The 22,084-nt window shown below is 30.2% G+C and overlaps 1 protein-coding gene and 1 long non-coding RNA gene across 2 annotated transcripts; both read right to left on the bottom strand.

The window, feature by feature from the left end:
• Positions 1-1,251: 1,251 nt before the first annotated feature.
• Positions 1,252-12,621, bottom strand: LOC136070559 (membrane protein of ER body 2-like). Its single transcript, XM_065780649.1, has 6 exons — positions 12,393-12,621; positions 8,603-8,911; positions 4,473-4,631; positions 3,277-3,338; positions 1,931-2,214; positions 1,252-1,792 (listed from the first exon to the last, which is right to left on the bottom strand). Exons 1-6 carry the CDS (start codon positions 12,619-12,621, stop codon positions 1,618-1,620), a joined length of 1,218 nt encoding a protein of 405 aa, XP_065636721.1. The 3' UTR covers positions 1,252-1,617.
• Positions 4,738-8,061, bottom strand: LOC136070551 (uncharacterized). Its single transcript, XR_010631772.1, has 5 exons — positions 8,021-8,061; positions 6,553-6,597; positions 6,426-6,470; positions 5,904-5,948; positions 4,738-4,755 (listed from the first exon to the last, which is right to left on the bottom strand). It is a non-coding gene; the product is annotated as an uncharacterized LOC136070551 (long non-coding RNA).
• Positions 12,622-22,084: the final 9,463 nt, after the last annotated feature.

Raw genomic sequence — 22,084 nt, forward strand, 5'->3', positions numbered from 1 at the left:
TAGAAGCACTTTATAATGCCATTTATTTAAAGAAAAGCAAAGGTTAGCCAAAAGAAAGAAAAGCAAATGTTAGCCAAACAAAAATAATCGGATAGGTGACAAATTTTAACTTTTGCAATTTTATTTTAATTATTATTATTTTATAACAATGCATGTATAGAAATTTAATTCTTATATTTTGCTAATAATTGTTTATTTGATAATATGTTTTGGGCAGTCGAAATTATAATTTCTATAAAGAAAATAACCTTAATAGATTATCAAAAACAAAATTTTATCATAATATTGGTTCAATTAATCATTGTTAAGTTTTATTAATTTTTTTTAGTTTATATTTTTTGGTGTTTTGGATTGATCCTATATTAAATTTATGATTGTTCTTATAATAAATAAAAATATAATTACGAACTATATTACTCATTATTAGATTAGTTTAAATTGTAAATTTTTTTTAATAAAACCACTATAAAAATAATTATTATGCGCAACGCGCGGGTTCGTGGCTAGTAAATGATAAAAACAAAAAGGTTGAATTGCATAGTTGGTGATTAATTGTTTCAAACTCATTCTTATACTTTAAAATAACTCACTAACCCTATACTTTTAAATGAACAAAGTTTCTCACCCTTTGGGAGAGAAATTCTTCAAACTTTTCATATCTCTCTTTTTTTTTTTTCTTTTTTTTTTTTTGTGAATTTTGAAAATCTAACCATTGAATTTTATGTTCCTTATGTTCTTAATATGCATATTAAATTTCGTTCAAATTAGATATTATTTATTATTCAATCAATAAATTTATTTATTTTACACAATTTTAGATTACAAAAATTTGAAATTTTAACATTTGTTTGATGAGATAGCAATTGATTTTTGGTCTACTTGAAATTTTGCAAACATGAAGAATATAATAAGATAATGCAATTTAATAGTTAGATTTTCAAAATTCAAATTCAATATAGAGATATATAAGGAGTTTGTAGAGTTTGTTTGGAGAGAAACTTTGTTTCTTTTAAATTTATTTGAAAGGGTTCATATTGTCATTCCATAGATAGAAAACATTGATGTGGCAAACGGAATTTACGCCACGTCATAGGCTCTATGTTGTCAAAGTGACTTAGTTTTTATCAATTCCATGTGTTAAGTTTGTATTTTCCATCCAATAAATAAATAGTACAGATATATTTGAAACATTTTAAAGTACAAGGACAATTTGAAACAAAAAGTCAAAGGCTGATGTGGCCAAATATACAATTTAACTAAACAATAGGAGCAAGCACATTAATGAACATATAGATTTAATGAAGCAATTAACTTGCTTACTTGACCCCCCTAATTGTGCCAAGTTACAATTTGATCTTCAGAAATTAAATTTGTCTTTAAAATATTAGTCAAAACCACTGAAATGCCGATGTTTCATATCCAAAGACATCAATAGGCATCAGTTGCTCAGGAGTCAGATCATACTTAACAGCACTGATGATAATAATATAGGACTTCAATTTCAAAAAAACATAACAAAGGTGGAAAAAAAAAAAAAAAAAGTTTACTGCTAATGACAATGAATGCAAACCTGCAACATCAATACAGAGTCAAGCTTCATGTTTAAAACCCATGATATTAGTAGGATTCCCACGCAGGTTTCTCAAAACTCATGGGCTGAATGGTAGCTACACTTGACTCAAACCAACCTAGTTTCTCAATGAGTTTCCTGACTAGGTAACCTGCCAAGTAAGAAATGCCGGAGGCCCCGATCCCAATAAAAAGGTAGTAAAGTATAGTTGTTATATAGATGCTCCACTTGGATGGCTTTTGGGTGTAAGCTTTCACTATGGCAAGTACTGTGATGCATAAAAGGGAAGCTGCTGCAACTACGGAGGCCCCGATCCCAATAAAAAGGTAGTAAAGTATAGTTGTTATATAGATGCTCCACTTGGATGGCTTTTGGGTGTAAGCTTTCACTATGGCAAGTACTGTGATGCATAAAAGGGAAGCTGCTGCAACTACTGCGAGCTTAAGGTTTCTGTTGTCACTCTGATAAAATGAGAAGCCATAGACCACAGGAGGCACCAAACCAAAAACAAGGAATGATAATATGGCGACTGAGGCATGAAGAACAAAATTCCTTTTCTGTCCCAATAATTCTTGATACCGATCCACTTGTTCATCTGTTTCGTTCAAGACCACTGTAGATTGATCATTCTTCAATTCTTGAAGCTGTAAGTTTATAGTATTAGTTCAAGAACAGTAATGTTAAGGCTATTTGAACAGAAACAAGTTCCATACCACAAAACATTGTTTAAATTATCGTCTAAATTTAAGTCATTCTGAACAACCTTTATAAAAAAATCTAATTAAAGATTTTTAATTTGATAATTTATTGAATTATCTCTATTACAATTTACTTCAAGATTTGGAAATATCTGCATGTATTGACAAAGACATTACTGCAACTGTTGTGTTTAGGCTAATACCTAACCAATATATGGCAAGACAAAGCAAAATGTTGCAACCTGATGAATTTAGATTAGATCCATCTGACAATTAGTTATAATAGATATTTTCACATGATGAATTTAGAATTGAAATTGGTAATTAATTTTGATGGGACTTTATCTTAAATAGTCACTTGATTGATTTAATAAGTAATTGATTGCACTTAGGGAGCATAGCTTAGTCCCTCTGCTATTTGTAATTCCATAGAGGGTGGACGGGTTCTAGTTGGATGCAGTGGAAGACTGCAACAAAGCAGCTATATTACGATACAGTGCCTATTTACTGATGAATCTTGACTGGTATAGCAGTGGTTAAGTGTACTGGCTTGAAAGAAGAAGATTTTAAGGATTCCTAGTGTGATGTTCAGCAGTCCAGCAATACTATACTGATTTTATCTTCAGACTATTTATATCAATGTAAATTGATTTGAAAGTCGTGGCCTAGTGACATCATATACCTTTCTTTAATTAAATTATACATCATACATCATACATTATATATATATAAAGAGATATTGCATATATTGATATGCTATCTGTCTCCCTTTTTTTTTTGTTCCTACAGGTTGGATTTGCAAAATATGCTTCATAGAATATAGCTATCTGATACAGAGTTCAATGGGATTTCATGGCATGAGTTCTTGGAGAAGCAAGTTCATAAAATAAAAATAATGAAATGATGATTGGGTATGAATTGATGCATTTGTGAGACTTTAAATGAAGTTAAAAAAAAAAGGGTAAAAAGAGAGGTTTTGACAAAAAATAAAGAAGTAAAAAAACTCACATGGTGACCAATGAGAAAAACTCCAGTTATCAGGTTTGCCAATGCCAAAGCTACAATGTTCACTGCAATCAGGAATTGATTAATAACCAGCTAAAAACGATTTGGTGACCAAAAATGATATACCAGCCGTACCATGTATTATATAAAAAAGCTACCAATAATCTTCATATCATAATAATGATAGTTTGGGTATATGATTCAATGACACAGACGCACAAATCTATAGGTTAAAAACTGGGAGTAAGCTATGCAAATAAAAGCAACCATAAGAATAAATCTGTACAGTTGATTTAAAGGTAAGCCATCATGTATGGGTTTGGATACAATGGTTAGTTGCGGCGCGTTTTAGGCTGTGCGTTTTCTCCAAAAAAAAAAAAAAAAAAAAAAAAAAAAGCCGCACTTGTTGACTTTGGGGGACAAAATTTACTGTGCGTGCACTGTTCACGCACTGTTCACGTAATATTTAATATTAAAAGTGGGTCTCACAATACTATTCATACATTTAAAAATTAGTTTGCTACAGTGTTTTCAGCAACAATCAGTTTTTATCAACTTTCAGCAACAATAAGTGCTATCCAAACAGACCTATTCTAGTTTAAAAAGTACATGCGTACAATTTCTCAATGGATTAAAGTGTTAAATCCATGTTTATTAAGTACTACATTTTGTAGGTGGTCTGTCAATCACTAACACTAATCACACGACTCACTTAACCAAGAACTCAAGATTAGCTTTAGGCTTGAATTTGATTAGATAGCTATGATGTACTTATATGCAACTAGAAATAAATTCATTAGTCCCCATTGTTGGAAGTAGGAACTTTACCATGCTCGCAATGAATTATAAATTGGGTAATTATGGGTTTACATTGTGCTGCCAATGTAAAGCTTACATTTTAGACTAAACAAATGTGTACAATGTTGTACACATTTGTTTAGTCTAAAATGTAAGAAATTTTTTTCTTCTAGAAGAAACTAAGGATTTCCCTTATAAATTTACTAATTCACACTACTTGAATATATATATAAGATTTAAGTTAACAATAGCTCAAGTAAATATAACCAAGTATATACCAAATCATTAGCTTAGAAAAGTCCTAAAATCAGAGAGAAAGTAGTTGCAATTGTTTAATATATATACTGAGCTATTTCACAGAGAGAGAGAGAGAGAGAGAGAAAGAGATGCTAAATACTTACATGTAGTAGCATCAGCACTAGCTGCAGAGGTCACAACACCTAAGCTTGTGATTAATTCAATTAAACCACCATATACTAAACTTTTTAGGATTTCGTACTTTAAAACACCTTGTTGTGATGGAGTCGTTGCTGGCGGTGATGATGGAATCTCAGAAATTTCTGCACAATAATGTGTCAAAGACATTATCTGAAAAACATTGCTAATAATAACAAAACGTAATGAGATATAGCGATTTACTAGAATCAGTTGGTTTTGTTTCATCGGGTGGAATCTCGTAAATTCCTACTTAATAATGTGTTAAGAAGGTTAAGAAACCATTTAAAAACCAATGCTAATGATGAGAACAAAACATGATGAGATATAGTGATTTACTAGAACTAGTTGGTTTTGCTTCATCAAGTGGAATCTTGTAAATTCCTGCATAATAATGTGTCAAAGAAACCTTCCAAAAACCATTGCTATTGATGAGAACAAAACATGATGAAACATAGCAATTTACTAGAATCAATTGACTTTGTTACATCAGATGGAATCTTGTAACTGTTGGGAATAATACACAAAGTAATAAAGGAAGAATAAGGATAACATAAAAGACAAACAAAAATAGATAATTTGGACGTACAAAATTGTTATCTTTAGACAATATTTGCCCCACACTCTTATTGCTAAAGGGTTATAGCAAACTTGTTCCTATCATATAACCAAGTTATTGGGTTATACAAATAGCAATTCTAGAGAATAACTATAAGATTTCTTGTGTTATTTTTTTAAGTGAACATAAGTCTCTATTTATACTTATAAGGTTATATTTCATCAAAAGGCATATATGGAGAGTCAAAATGTTTCAAAAAACCGTTCACAAGGCATGAAATCTCTTCAAACTTTCAGAACAGTAACAAAAAAAATTTAGTTTTATGAGTTTCGATCGGTTGAGAATTCCTTCCGATTGATCAAATGCTCTTTTTGATTGATTGAACAGGAATTGAGCATCGATCGAAACAGGCAAAGACTCCAAGATAGATTTTCTTATCATTTTGATCGATTGATCGAACAAAAGTTTCAATCGATTGAAAATACTGAATTTCAAATTTTCACTTAGAAAATTCCAGAACTTGAATTTTCTCTTTACCAACTTTATGAAACTTTTTCCAAACTCAAATATTATTATTATAACCTATTTATGTATATACCTATATATACAATAATAACTTCCTAGTTAGTATTGTGTTAAAGAAACCATTTGAAAATCATTACTAATAATAATGTGAAAAAAAAATGATGAGATTTAGCAATTTACTTAAATTAGTTGGTTTTGCTTCATTGGATAGAATCTCGTAAATTCCTGGATAAATATGGGTCAAATAAACCATCTGAAACCAAATCCAATTATGAGAACAAAATGTGATGAGATATAGGATATAACAACTTACTAGTATCAGTTGGTTTTGTTTCATTGGATGGAGTCTCATAACTTCCTGCATAATTATGTGTTGAAGAAACCATCTAAGAACCACATTTAATGATGGGAACGAAACATGATAGGATATAAAAATTTACTAGAATTAGTTGGCTTTGCTTTATCAGATGGAATATCATAAATTCCTACACAATAATGTGTCAGAGTCAAAGAGACCATATGAAAACCATTGCTAATGATGAGAACAAAATAGGATGACATGATGGGATATAATATTTTACTATAGTCAATTGGCTTTGCTTTATTGGATGAAATCTTATAAATTTCTGGATATTAATGTATCAAAGAAACCATATAAAAACTATTGCTAATGATGAGATCAAAACATGATGGTATATAGCATTTTACTAGAATCAGTGGGCTTTGCCTTATTGGATAAAATCTCGTAAATTTCGGCATAATAGTATGTCAAATAAACCATATGAAAACCATTGCTAATGATGAGAACAAAACATGAGGGGATATAGCAATTTACTAGATTCAGTTGGCTTTGCTACATTGGATGGAAGCTCTTGAATTCCTGCATAATAATTTGTTAAAGAAACCATCTAAAAATAATTGCTAATGATGAGAACAAAACATTTAGGGATTTAGCAATTTACTAGAATCAGTTGGCTTTGCTACATTAGATGGAACCTCGTGAATTCCTGCATAATAATGTGTCAAAAACCATTGTTAATGAATAGAACAAATCATAATGAGATATACTGTATCAATTTACTAGAATCGTGACATTTAAATGTAATAATAAGATAAAGACTAGACTAAGTATGTGTTTGGATTCAATGTTGCGTTTCAACATTTGTTGAAACTGTGGAAAAAAAAAAAAAAAAAAAAAAAAAAATTTTCAGCGCTTATGAACAGTAAATGGCATTGTCCAATAACGTGATTACATTGTGCGGGAGGCAAAGTTATTGTTTATGCACTGTTCACGCATTTTTTATGTACTGTTCATGCATTTAAAAATATTAAAAATGGGTCTCACGATACTATTCATACATTTAAAAATTATTTTGCTACAATGTTTTCAGTTTTCAGCAAAATAAGTTATATCCAAATGGACCCTAAGAGATTGAGGTAAGAGACAAATAGTGGTATACATAAAATTTACTAGTCTGATTTTTATCAATTTTACATCACTCAATAACTTTTGATGTTTTTATATTGTATCCTTATACCCTATATGCATATAAAATATTAAAACTATCAAAGATTAATAACTATCTTGTTTGTAAAGTAATTGCATTTCAACTTATGTGATTTTTAAAACTATATACAAAATATGAGTTCATAGATCAATTATGTTTTGTTTGTTTTGATTGGAAAGTTACATGTGCACTTTATACCTCATAGGTCATAAAGACACTTTGCCCTATATCCTATTCTAATCGTGGAAGAAGGTGCCGTTTAATCTAAAGTTGGTCAGTAGATATCACTACTTTTGATTTGATTTCAAAACCAAGTACCGCCATTTTATGCTTGACTTGTTAAGCTAAATAACGCTTTCATAAGGTCTTCTAATAAAATGATTTGTTTGTTTGTTTTTATTTATTTTTTTAATATTTGATTAAGACTCTAAAAATGACCTAATTTTTTTTATTATTAGATTGACACACATGAAAAACAATTAATATTTTATGCAGACATGATAGTGACAAAAGTGATGGTAGTGGTGGTGGCAGCGGCAGCGGCAGCGGCATATCAGAGTTAAAGGTAGTGTAGTGGTAGTGGCTGTAATGATGATGGTGTGTTGGTGGAGAATGCAATGGTGATTGTAGTAATGGAGATACTATTGATGGTGGTGGTGGAGGGCCGGTGGCCGCGTTGAAAACATTTTCCTCCACTTAAAAGCGGAGTGGTTTTCAACTTCTTTTGAAAAAAAAAAAATCCATTGACCAAATTGTTCCATCTCATTGGAAAATAATTTTTCTATCAATTGTATTTTATAATGAGTTATCAACTCATCAGTCTTATAATCCTGAGGCTGGAACTTTATAAGAATAGAAATTGACTAAAATAATGAAAGCAATGTATTACCAAACAGTTAAAACATTTGAGAATATGTATTACCTGGTTCAGAAGTTGCCAGTTTTCGAAATATCCAGTCTCCTGTTAAAGTGAGACAAATATAGTTAATAACTCAATTTCTTTAATTAATAATTGAGCATACATTTAAACTTCATTTTGATTCGTTTACTAAATAAACATAAATAATTTTTATGAAATTGAGCTCGGACTATTTATGTATGGTTTAATTCATTTAATGCACTGTATTTATCTTTAATATATTGTTGGTCCACTTTGTTTTTTTTTGTCTTTTTTATTTATTTATTTATTTATTTTTTAATGAGTGATCCACTTTTTCTTACACTTATTTCATCTATATTATAAATCATTATCATGACATGAATGCTCCGGGAGTAATGCTCCTTCCTCTCACATGAGAGGTGGGCTTTACACATAAGTCCCATCATGAGGTCCACTTCTCTTGTGAGAAAATGGAGCATTGCTCTAGGAACGTGTAAGAATTACCCATAAATACAAACGACAATGGTTGTTGTATTGTCATATCATTATCAAATAATACAGCTAGCATGAAAAAAACATGTCAATAAAGTTTGTACAACAAGTCCAGAATGTCTGAAAGGGTACCTATAGGTTTGAGAAATTCGAAGCATGATGGGCACCTCAATCCATCTTCTGTACTCTGAAGAAGGACCTTGTCGATGCAAGCTTTACAGTTTGGGCAGTAGAAAGCATGTTTGCCCGGCTTATTGTATAGTGCTTCAAAATACAGTTCGGTGGCTCTCAGTTCACTTCCATGTTCAGTTGTCTCAATGTTGATAGAAGTACTAGCATTTGCATCTAGCTCCTGAACTGAGTCCTTGGAAGCTGGAGGATTAGGATTAACAACAGGTGTGCTAATAATATCTTCAACTCCAACATTAATTTCTTTCGTACCTAACAATAACAGACAGAATATTAGTGATCAATTCTGGATTAAAGAACGGAGATAAATTTAAGGTACAATGTTTAAAATATATTTTGTTATTCTTTTTTTTCTTCAAATTTGAAAAATTATTAGATACGCTATTCTCTCATATGAATAATGGATTGAATAATGGATTTCATTGTAGTGTTAATAAGTGGGATCCATTATCCTACGAGAGGAATGAGTACTTAATAATAACTATGGAAATTTTATTAAGTAACGTCGAACTTTTTACTAGAATAGTGGATGTAACCACGTGAGGTGTGGTTATAGCGATAGTCCCAACAAGGTTTGTGTGATACATATGGTATTATTCATCACCGTCATATGACGTGAGGTTGATGAGCCCATACCCGAGACCTATAGTAGAATCACACTGCATTTAATTGATGAGATCAATGTTATGAATTTTGTTTCGTTTCACCCAAAACGAGCAGAATTTTTCATACCGATATATAAACTGGAATGAGAAACCCCATTGTTCCACCTCGGAGAAAATTTCGGACTATTTTGGTCTGTTTCTGCCATTTTGGGTTATTTCAGGTGAATTTTGACGAAATCCCAGATTTGGCTGGTATGAGTTTAAAAGCTCAACGGAATTGACACGGCATGAAAGTAATAGAGATTCGGTCAAGCATTTTTCAAAGAGATATTTGCACAAGTAGAAGCATTCTCGGAGCTGAGCGTAACAGAGAGAGAGTAGCAGACTACTACCAGAGAGAACTAAAGTCCTAAAGAAATAGAAGAACTAAAGAGAAATTTTTTTTTTTTTTTTTTTTTAACCAGAGAGAACTAAAGTCCTAAAGAAATAGAAGAACTAAAGAGAAATTTTTTTTTTTTTTTTTTTTTGAATAGACGGCTGGGATGGGGTTTGGGATTGTGAGAATATTAGGAATAGGATAGGATAGAGTAGAGATAAGACTCAAAGGAGAGAGGAGATAGCAATAAATAATGAAAATAGAAAAGAATTGGGGAGAGGGAAACGGTTAGAGAGGAATGAATGAAGAGAGAGAAAGATAAATAAATTAAAAAAAAAAAAACATATAGAATAAGATAACTTTGTGGGTGATTATAAATAAATTTAAGAAGAAAAAGAAAAAAAAGAAGAAGATAATCCTGCGGCCTCTTTTCATGAGCTTTTATTGTATGATCATGGACTTTTTGTGAGTTTGGGTTGGATAAGTTTACGAGTTAAATATAAAATTTTTGTTCCAATTGGCAAACTAGAATGAATATTGAAAATATCTTTGTTAAAAATTTATGGGTAAAAAAATGAATTTAAATTCTAAATAACTTTGTTAAAAATATAAAAATTAATGCGGCTTTAAAGTTCTTGACAAATGAATATTTATCTTTATAGAAAAGTGCATATTTTAGAAGTGAATAATTATAAAATTATATTTAGGTTGAAAGTGCAGGATTTTATCTCTTGAATCAACTAGCACATCAAGAATAGAAACCATTTTGACGTGAAAAGAGTGAAAGACCTAACTAATGTTCATCATTCCTAAGAGTTTCTATGCATGATGTGCTTGTTGATCCAAGAGACATAAAACCCTGCACTTTTTTTTTTTTTTTTTGGGTTAAAAATACTAAGTATTTTTAACATACGCACACTGAAAGAGGAGAAAAGGTTTTAAAGAAACTGACAGACCCTGCACTTTCTTAAGAGTTTGAACTTGCATAATTGCATGTATACTTTTTTGCTTACGATTTTAATTCTATAATGAATATTCTTTATTTCCAAGTAAAGATACATATAATTTTTATTTCTTTTTGTTAACATAGGTAAGATTCAAATTCAACTTTATTATTTGACGATAATGAACTTTATTAGTTGAACTAACCAAAACAACTTCTTTATATTTATTTAACATACAAAAAAATATCTTTCTGAAAAACAAAAAAAAATATAGACCAGCCAGTCATGAAAATTGCTCGTAAAATGGAGGAAGGAAGAAACGTTGGTGAGTTTAAAAATGTTGTAAAGATATTGTACCTAACAAAATGACAAGGCATTAGAGGTTTTACACCACCCGTGTCAGATAACGCGATTCCTCATAGGGTCATAGTCACATTTAGCACGCGGAGACAAAATAATAGAACACCGCACAGATAATATAATGCACACATTTTTCTCATACCATGTAAAACAAAGCAACTAGGGGCCACGTAGAGGCACCAAAAGCTAAAGCCAATTTGTTTTTCAAAAGAGACAAACTTATGTATGTTGGTATAAAGAATTTGAGTTTAGTAACTTATTTAATAGCCGATTTTGACATTTCATAGTCCAACGATTTTGGGGGTAAAAATCACAAATTAATTTTATTTTATGTATGTATACAAATATGTAAAATTAAAAAAAAAAAAAAAAAAACTATGTTAAAGTGTAAAACTTACAATGTAGAAATTGATCATCACCTCACATGAAAATATAAAAACGTTATTGACAGTTGACACAAATATTTCATTCACAAGATTTTAAGAAATTAATTTTTTGTAAGTTTGTGAAGGTTTGTCAACATGTGTACGTTAAACTATATAACATTATGTCATATGAAAAATATAATGACATGATATGAATTTATGATTTTTTTTTTTTTTGAACATTTCAGTATCTACTATTGAGTTATATAATATGTATATTTCATAGTCCAAAAATCATAATTGTAAAAATTGGTAGTAAACTTGAGATATAATGAAATATAAGACAATTCAACATTGATTATGACTTTTTTTCTTTTAAAAAGAAAATTGGATAAAAGTGGCTAGAGTTTATAGACGTTGGTCCAAAACAATCTTTAAAAAGAATATTTTAACCTTCAAGATAATTTAAACACTTATAAACTCATTAATTCTTCTACTCCATAATAATGTAAGACTATAAGTGTTTTTTTTATTTTTTATTTTATTTTATTTTATTTTTTTATAAATTTTAGAAATTGGACTATAAGTTAGTGAAACCTGTTTTTATTTTTAATAATTTTGATAGTTACAAGAATTTGATAGTTGTGTTTATAAACTTATTTATATAATTGATTTTGATTCAAAAATAGATATGTACAAATTTAGACAATAATTTTTTGCACATACAACATATATATAAAGCCATATATAGTTATAAGTATGTGCAAAGTACTTGAACTGTAAAAACCTGATATGTATGGCATTGCCACATAAGTTCTCATGCCATGTTGGTATAGATTTTTTGAACTTCTGCTTCCTTTATTTTACAAAAATTTTCTATTCTAGTTTGAGGTAAAATAAAATAAAAGAGATAATGAGAGAAGAGGAAGAAAAAAAAAAAAAAAAAAAATCAAAAGCCCTATGTCCTTGAGTGCTATTAGAAGAATTAAGATAAAACACCTAAAAAAAAACTGTATCTATATATGCATGGTATATTGGTATATGTTAGATAAAAATAGTATTCCATTGGGTCTTTTTCCTTACCTCTTTCAATAAGGATAGCCTCATCTCCAACTGATTGCTCCGTGAACACACCATGGCCAGTACCATTACTGGCGGCAGTGGTGCTGAAACGTTGGAAACGCCACCTTTCTACCAAGCCCCCCTCAACTTCGGCTTCGGCTTCGGCTTCGGCTTCTGCTGTCTCGGCCTCTTTTTCTATCTTCACTTCTACCTCCCACAATTGACCTTCCCTTTCCCTCTCCATTTCCATTTTTGGTTTAAGAAAGGCTCAACTCTGTATATCACTGTTGCTAACTTCTCACTATAATATTATATATGTGGTTATTAAGTCAATGATATTGTTCTGTTGTCTCCAGCAAAGTTTTTTTAGCGTTTGACCTTGAATCGCAGACAGGGGCAGGCCACCTTCTGGCCAGGGTGGTCCTAGGACCACCTGACTTGGAAAAAAAAAAAAATATATATATATATATATATATATACACATAATAATTTAATTTTATATCTATCTATTTTTAAAAATAATTTTGGGAATATCCTGAATTTTTTTATGCCAATAAAATTAAATTTTGGTCCATAATTTGAGCAACTTAACAATATATTAGGATTTTTCAAGCAAAAGAATCACATGTTTTTAAATTCTTTTAAACCTATACTACAGTTTTACTTTTAGTTTTTGCTTTACCTGGCATACTGTCATTGTATGACTACTTTTTCTCAAAAACATTATAATATATATTATACAACTAATTGGTCAAAGTCACATAAATTTAGTTTTTTCATTGTTCCAATACTTTTATTTTTCCGATAATTTTGATTAAAAAAAAAGTAGTTTTAGTTAATTAAGTGAATAAACTTAAAAAGTTACTTAATTTTTATATAACATCAATTAATACATTATATATATATATAAAATAAACTTTTTATTTTTATGATTATAATTAAACATATGATTGTCCATTCTAAGGAAATTTGATTAAATTTACACGAAAAGTGTCACTAAATATTATGTTTTTACATTTTACTATCATATTATTAGTAATAAGCTTATTATATTTTTATTTATATATTTAAAATTTTATTAATTATATTATTTATGACTTCACCAGTTTGACCATCAGTCGGATCTCGGTCCGACTAAAAACCAATATCCAGTCCTTTTTCGGTTTTTCCACCGTACTGGTTTATAAAACCATGAAAAAAAAAAAATACTTGAACGAAAATCTAGAAAAAAATTATAATATAACCACCAAAAAGGCCCGAACCAAATGCCAATAGAAAAGCCTAGTACAAGATCAATCTCATCTCAGACTAAGACTATCACTACTCCAACACCAACACGATTACGTTTTTAATTCAACAAATATTTAAAAAAAAAAAAAAATCCTCACTGCTTCAGCCTCATGGATTCACAAGTCATTAAACAATTTAAACTAAAACTAAATCAAACCGAAAGGTTAAAAGGAAATANAAAAAAAATACTTGAACGAAAATCTAGAAAAAATTATAATATAACCACCAAAAAGGCCCGAACCAAATGCCAATAGAAAAGCCTAGTACAAGATCAATCTCATCTCAGACTAAGACTATCACTACTCCAACACCAACACGATTACGTTTTTAATTCAACAAATATTTAAAAAAAAAAAAAAATCCTCACTGCTTCAGTGCCTCATGGATTCACAAGTCATTAAACAATTTAAACTAAAACTAAATCAAACCGAAAGGTTAAAAGGAAATAAGAAACTCACTTACTCTTCCCAACCATTGCCTTCCATCCCTGTTCAGCAACACTAACAACAATCACAACTGGACTCTACAAGCTTTATGTTATAAAACTTTATGTATTTGTGTGTTTTTTTTATTGTTATTATTGTTGTTGTTATCAATATATAAATTTTTTTTATTAAATTGCGTAATTTATGCTTGTTGAGGAACACCTTAAAAAAAATTCCTAAAACTGGCAGAAAAGGACCCGGCTTCTGTCCAGTAGAAATTTTCACTGGACTCGTCCGGATTCAGACACGTGTCCATCATCTAATGTGTCCAGTGGAAACTTCCACTGGACACAAGCTGCTCCCGGCAGAAAATCACATGTATATGCCAACAACCATGCTACATATGGAAAGGTTTGTAAGTCAACTGTAGTCTTCAAAAACCAAAAAAAAAAAATAATTACAGGTTTGTGAAATATATGAATGTATTAATGTGGACTGATTAATATTATGCACCAGAGAACTGTGACATTAGGTTGACAGAGTGAGATTCTCACCAAAAAAAAGGGTTGGCATTGTGGAGTCCAAATCTTCTGTCTCACTTTCCTTACTCCACTCTATACTCCACCAATAAATACTTGTCATGTGTTCACCTAATTAATTAAATACTTCTATTAATTAATAACTGTAGTATTAATAAGTCAATAATGATAGTATTTAATTAATTAGGTGAACACGTAGCAAGTATTTATTGGTGGAGTACAAAGTGGAGTAGAAAAGTGAAACAGAAGATTTGGACTCGAAAAGGTGAGGGCCATGTTTGCATTTTCACGTGAAACACAGGCAGGACCATGGCCACATTTTTGTATTATTATATTGAATGGAACTTACCACATAAAAAAAAAAAAAAAAAAAAAAAAGTCTTATTTCTTTTTCTTTTAAATTGAATGGAATTTACGCCAGTTAAAAGTCCCATTTCTTTTTCTCAATTGTGAAAATTCCATTACTTCTTTTATACAATAAGTGCTTCCTTGCTTGCTGGCACATCGGCTAATCATTGCTGATATTCAATTCCACCGTACCATCAGGACAAAACAAGGTTGGCATATTTACAAGGAATGGGACAACACTGCGGTTTCCTTAATTGCAACCCTTTATGGGTCACCTACCGTTTGGAAGGCTACTCTATTTATTTTAACATAATAATTTATTTTTGTCATTTACAGAATCAATTTAAAACTCTTTATATCAAATTATTTATTATACATTCTATTTTATTTAAATAATTATTTTTTATTTTTATCTTCGTATAAAAAGAGAGAATCTGATAACAATGGCGGAGCCAGAGGGCAAGAGGGGGCGACTGCCTCCCTTGACTGCTCCAGAAAAGTTTCCTTGTATGCTTAACCTATGCCTTGAGAAGATATGCCCCTCCTAACATAAATAATTACAAAGCAACACTCTTCAATTCTAAATAAAAACAACTAAAATTGAGCGTATAATTACTGGAAATATAAAAAAGGAATGAAGCTAGCATGGTACAAAAGGGAGCAAAAAGCTCCTACAAATGAAAATATTTTGTAAATTTTTGTTTGTAACTCTAGAATTATTTAAAAATTTTTTTATGTCTCATGCCATTTTAATTAATGGGTCCCATATTTTACAAAAAATAAAATAAAAATAAAAATTATAATGAAATACTTAATGCTCTTGTAAGACACTAAAACCATCACTATTTTTTTTTTTTTCTCTTCAATCTCTTGTTTATTTTATTTTATTTTATTTTATTTTATGCTCCAAACTTTAGATTTTTGTTATAAACTCAAATTTTAAATACTTATAAGAGTAAAAAAAAAATGTTCAATTTTATATTTTTGAAAGCAATCAAGGAAAGTAAACTTATATACTATTTTGTGCTCTTAACACTTTTAGATTGACAAAATATTACAATTTACATTTATATTAGATTTTTTTTTGCAGTTACATTAGTTTACAATTATTATTTATTTTATTATTATATTGACTAATATTTTTCAGATTAGCTTTATTTTTAATCTTGTCCCCCTTAAACTGAAATCTTAGTCCCACCACTGTTTGATTAGACCAAGAGGTGAAAGAAAAAAAATATTAAATAATGAAATACAAAATTACAGTAACTATGTATATTTACAAGGTTATTGTAGCAAATATAGAATTTTTTCATAATTTTACATTAGCTTATGTTGGAGTTTTTGGGTTAGTTGAGTAAAATGTGGGTTTTTCTTTTTTACAAAATTTTGGGAATTTTTTTTGGAGTGATATTTTGGATATTTATTACAAATTTGATGATATATATTTTATAAATTGACATGTCATCCATCACGAAAAAATAATTCAATCATTCGTATATATTTAAGCTCTTTGAGGTAAAATTTGTATTAATTTAGCATTTCTTTTTTTTTTTTTTTGTATGGTCATGTATAAGTTTTTGAAAAATTAGTCATGTTACACTGGGATTTAATTAGAGATTCAAGCTCAAAACTCAATATTGGCAGTTATTGATGCACTTTTAAACCTACAAAAGAAACTAGAATCAAATCTAAGAAGGAAAGCGCGAATAATAATCATGTGTTTGGCTAGAGAATTTGGAATCGAAATTTGGGGAATGGAATTTAATAATTCCTTCGTTTGAAGATATTGCAAATTTAACAACGGAAAATAATTCTGGTATTTGCAGGTTACAAATTCTGGATTTATATCCTATTAAGATAGGCGTAATTTGATAAATTTGCTGAATGCAGGATTTGCTTTTGAGTGCAACAAGTCCGTATTGCCTTCTTCAAGTGTTACCAACCCAAATCGCCACTATTTATTACAGTTATCTAGCCATCTAATTCCTACTTATTGCCGGCTGATTTAGCTAGAACCCCCTGACCTTGCCAAAAAACAAAAATTATATATATAATTTTTAATTTTTAATTTTTTGACCCCTAAAATAAAATTTTGAGCACCCTAACTCTAAATTTTGTTTAATCCCAATTGAAATAAGCTTGAATATGATCATCTTAGTGCTACTTTCACAATAATTTTACATATAAAGTTAAGTGGCAAGTTTTAATTGGTTTTTATTTTGACCCACAAATAACATCACTTTTTACATATCTTTAATAACTTGCCACCTAAATTTTGTTATGAAAGTATTGTGCCAATAGCTCTACTCTGAAAATTCCTGCTTTGTTTTCAAAAATAAATAAATAAATAAACATTCTCTCTGAACTCTGGTTTACTTTGCCATTGGTTGCAGAAAGAAATTGTTTTTCCCTGCACATTTCTTCTTCATTAGCAAAAAATTACACCACTTTTAACACCCAAAAATTACAACACTATTGACCTCCTTAAAAAAAAAAATTCTTGGAACCATCAATGGCAAGATCAAATTACAAGCGTTCAATTATAACCATTTTTACAAGCCGTCTGTCATTACATTTACACGTAAATGATATCAAGCAATACAATACAAATCAAGCTTACAGTACACCTTTCTATTAAAGCTTGTTGTCTCAAAAAACAAATCATGGCTTAACCTTTCTTTTTTTATGAAAAAAAAAAAAAAAAAAAAAAAGGGTAGAGGGGACGACCAATGTGGCAATCCTACCTGGATGTAACTATAGTAGTACCTTACCTACTAGGTCCGAGGCCCTGTTGGGGTGTAGGGAGACCGCGGTGAGTCATAACTTCCCAATTTCATGAGAGACACTAGTAAATCTTGAGCTGCTGAGGGAGATGACTAATGTGGCAATCATGGATTAACCTTTCTATCAGATTGTGGGCGCCACATCGTAAGCATACCATTATTATGGGCTAGCATGGGGACGATGAATTAATTTTTCCGTGCGCTTACAACGGTTCACACCACTACCTAACTTATTGACTAACAATATTCTATTTTTCTGTCATGCTTCATTACAAATTTGCTTTTAATTCACCCAAAATAAACTTTACACCGACATGCAGCCCACAAATTCACTTTTAAGTTTTTTACCCACCTACAAACAACGCCATTTTTTCCCCAAAATAGAAATTTAGAAATATAAAGAGAGAGAAAATTACAAAAAGTATTTAAAAAAAAAAAAGATTTCCTCCCTTAATAGTTAATATTGACAGGTATATATGAATAAAAAGATAAGAGTTCCTCCCTTAATACTTAATACCGACGAGTTTGAATATACTTTCCAATGATAAATTAATAATTATTCCAAAAAATTAATCTTATAGAAATTCAGGAATTTAGTCATTTAATCATAATTTTAACATTTTTTTTCACATGTGAGACCAAACTCTACACTAATAAGTGAGGCCTAACATGTGAGATTTTTAAATATTTTAAATGAGAGGTTGAATGGAAATGAGAATCGAATTCAAAACTTCCTACTCTAATATTATGGTAAATGGTTGATTGTCCTAATAGCCTAATTAAGCTGTTAGGAAATAATAAATTTAATCACTTAACCATAATTCTAACATTCAAAAATTACTAATCTCTTTTCCAATTGCTCTTTGTGTCTTTTAGCCTTTTGAAATCAATTTCCCATTACTCAAAAATGGTCTTAGGGTGAAAAACAACTTACGCTCTTGTTTTAACATTAACATGTTCTAAACAATGAGTAGTTCCACCCCTGCTTGAGAATATGGAAGCTCTATTGTAGGGACGGAGCCAAAAGTTCAATCAAAGTGGGGCAAAGTAAAAATAAATAAATAAAAAATAAAAATTCTCATAAAAATCTAAATTAACATTCATTTGGTGCTAACAAAATGCCAACAACAAAAAAGACACAAAATAACTATTTTTAAATACATCGCAATATAATTATTTATTAAAAGAGAACTTGGCATTCTTTTAAATGTCAAAAATCATTACAAAATGTTATAGTAATTTGTCTAAAAATCATCTTCAATTTTATTATAAATCCTATTTTTAACTATAAAAACTACTTATATTTGCTAAATAAAAGAAAATAGGAAAAAAAAAAATCAACACGAACTGACAAAGCTAAACAAGATATTAAATAGTCTCGTAGTGTTCAATGCAGACCCAAATCAGAAACTGACAAAGAAAAAATAGACCTCAAGCTAATAAATTAGGAAAAAGTAAGTATTACACAATTTTTTTGCCATAATTATGATGTAGCAATGTATAAGTAGTAAAGAAAATTATTAGTCCATGTGTAAGGGATAAACAACCACTCATAATTTGCTATATCAAAGTTGTAACACTTTTTTTTTAGAAATTGTGATAAAAAATTGTGAAATAATTTATGGTTCTAAAACCACTTATTAATTAAAACCAAGACAATAAGACCAAAAAAAGAAAAAGAAGAGAGGTCTGCGGCCCACCACTTCACTATTTTTATTTTTGGGTGAAAGACAATCACTCTTTTGGTCTAACAATCACTTTTATTTTTTAATTTTCTATTACTAATCAAGTCAGTTGTTGCAAAGCCACTCAAACACTGCCAAAAACTCAAGTCAGTTGTGGCAAAGACACTCGTTGATACCACTAGTACTAAGGGAAATCTCATGAGGCTAGGGGAGGCTAGAGCCCCCCTTGGTCAATACATAACTCCGTCCCTGCTCTATTGTGCACTTGACGTTATATATATGGATTTAAAAGGGTTTTAATTCATTAATAGAATAGATATTGTTATAAAAATTTATACTTTATTAACTCACCTTCATATATTTAAGTTATATTAAAATTTTGTATTGTAAATGAAAATACTGACGAAATAATGTACCAACTTGAGATGCAATTCTCAACTATCAATATTTCCACTACTGATCTACTATTAGGGTTGAGTAGATTGAGGTATAATTCATGTACAATATTTACATTTTTTTTTAACCTTATATGTTATGTTTTATTCTTAAAGCTTTTTTTATTTAGTAATCCTTCTAAACAATTGAACTTTATTATTATTTTACATACAACATGTGCACTAGAGGAGGATAACAATTTGATGTGGTCCACGGCATCTAGTGTTTTTATTTTTTTATTTTTTATTTTTTGGTGATGAAATCATTAATGACTTTAGATTGTATATTTGTATGAAATTAAGAATTTATATATTATATAACTTTTACTTTTTAAGTTTTTTTTTTTTTTTTTTTTTTTTTTTTTTTTTTGTTGGAAGGAAGACAAAAACAATATGATCATATTATATATATATATATATATATAACCTAAGTCTCTTGAAACTTTCACAATTTTCCACGTCAGGACAATATTTAAATAATATTATTATTTTATTTAAATAAAATTATTTTTGTTTAGTCTAAACTTAACAAGTTGTGAAACTCTATCTCTTTAACAAGTCCAACTTGAACTCAAACTCAAACTCATCATTTTTTTTAAACAAAATTATTTTGTTTAATCCAAATTTAACAAGGAGTGAAACTCTATCTCTCTAAAAATTTCAACTTAAACTCCAATTTTGAGATAAATATGAAACCTTTTATATTGTTCAATCCTAAAATCAGTAATGTTGAAGTGCATGTCATAATTTTTCCCTTTATTATTTTTGTTTAAATGTTGAAGTGTCAAAAAAATTTATATATTTTTTTTACATAGAAATACTATCTTTAATTTTTTATCAATTTTCTTCTACGTATTACTTTAGCAAATTTTAGATATATATATATATATATACAACATTTTCCTCTACTACTTTATCCACTTTTTGGATAGATACAAAAGGTAATCAATTTTTTTTTTCCTTCACATCGTCTTTTTCTATGCTAAAAATCAATAGCTATTAGGTAGAAAGTGTCACAAATTTTCCCTAATACACATGTGGGGGTGAAAAGCCCAACCTAATATATTGGGCCCAAGGCCCTATTTGAAGACTATGTATGTCTGAAGAGAGGAACGATTTAAGGAGAAGCCCATGTGAAAGAAACATACCTGGAGATGAAGAGGGGCACAGTCCGAGGAGATCTTCAATTGTCCGAAGAGTCCATTATCCTCGGATTCAAAGAAGCTTGGTCAAACAGATGTCTGGGAAGTTCAAGTAATCCTCTGACAATTCTAATGATAAGGATGAACCTCAGCGCGCATGGAGATGATAGGAACGAGAAATATCTAGAAGACAAACTTCAACCACCACATTAAATGCATCAGCTACTTTTTGGCCGCATTAATGTGAGAAGACCCCTGAAAGTACAATCTTAGCTACCGCCACTCACACAAGGCTAAAGAAGATACATGATGGGACATGCACTCAAATGGATGTTTAGATGATGAACAAGTGGACATGAAGATAAGGAGAGGGTGCTATATAAGGGGGAGAGCCTCTGATAAGGGGGGACTAACAAAAAAGAGAGAGAAGAGAAAATAACTTTACTGTAGCTCTAAGAGTTGTAACCAACTTTCATTCAATAAAATGCCTCTTTGGACTTTCACGTTTGCATTTGTTCAAGCATGATTTCATGTTAAGTTTACCCTAAATACCATAACTAACTCCTGTTTAATTCACATCCAGCCAGTTCTTTCACCCACGCTCTTAAATTCATTGTTTGGGTTCATTGGCTCATAATCCATACCTTTTGGACTTGGTACAAAAATTGACCCTACAATTGGCGCCGTCTGTGGAAGAGCTTGTGCAGGGGTGAAAACAACAGTTGGTGATGGCAGAACAAGGTCAACAGCAAGCAGAATCTAGGCATCCCAACACATTGACCCTTTTCTTAACTTAGAAAGGAGACAAGATCGTGAGGGCAGTGCACACACTGTGCATACTGGCCAAAGCCAGTCACATGGCAAAGTCACGTGTCCCATGCAGAGAAGAACCGGGATTTGCAACTATAAGTTGAAAAACTGAAGAGGGAGTTACGCCATGCAAAAAGGAGGCGGATTTCTTCGTATTCTGATGAGGATTCCGATGACGAGCAGGATGTCACTTACCAGCAGAAGTCTCGAACACTAGTCAGTGAATCCTTCTCCTACGAGGAGGAGCCCACCGTTAG

This window comes from Quercus suber, unplaced genomic scaffold (assembly GCF_002906115.3).
Source record: "Quercus suber isolate HL8 unplaced genomic scaffold, Cork oak 2.0 scaffold_242, whole genome shotgun sequence".
Taxonomy (NCBI): domain Eukaryota; kingdom Viridiplantae; phylum Streptophyta; class Magnoliopsida; order Fagales; family Fagaceae; genus Quercus; species Quercus suber.

Excerpts from the sequence above, each read along its gene's own strand:
- LOC136070559 (XM_065780649.1), bottom strand. The coding sequence starts at position 12,621 with ATGGAAATGGAGAGGGAAAGGGAAGGTCAATTGTGGGAGGTAGAAGTG. Across the intron at positions 4,632-8,602 it reads CGAATTTCTCAAACCTATAG|AAATTTCTGAGATTCCATCA; the intron begins GTACCCTTTCAG and ends ATTATTGTGCAG. Across the intron at positions 3,339-4,472 it reads TAGTGCTGATGCTACTACAT|TGAACATTGTAGCTTTGGCA; the intron begins GTAAGTATTTAG and ends TCCTGATTGCAG.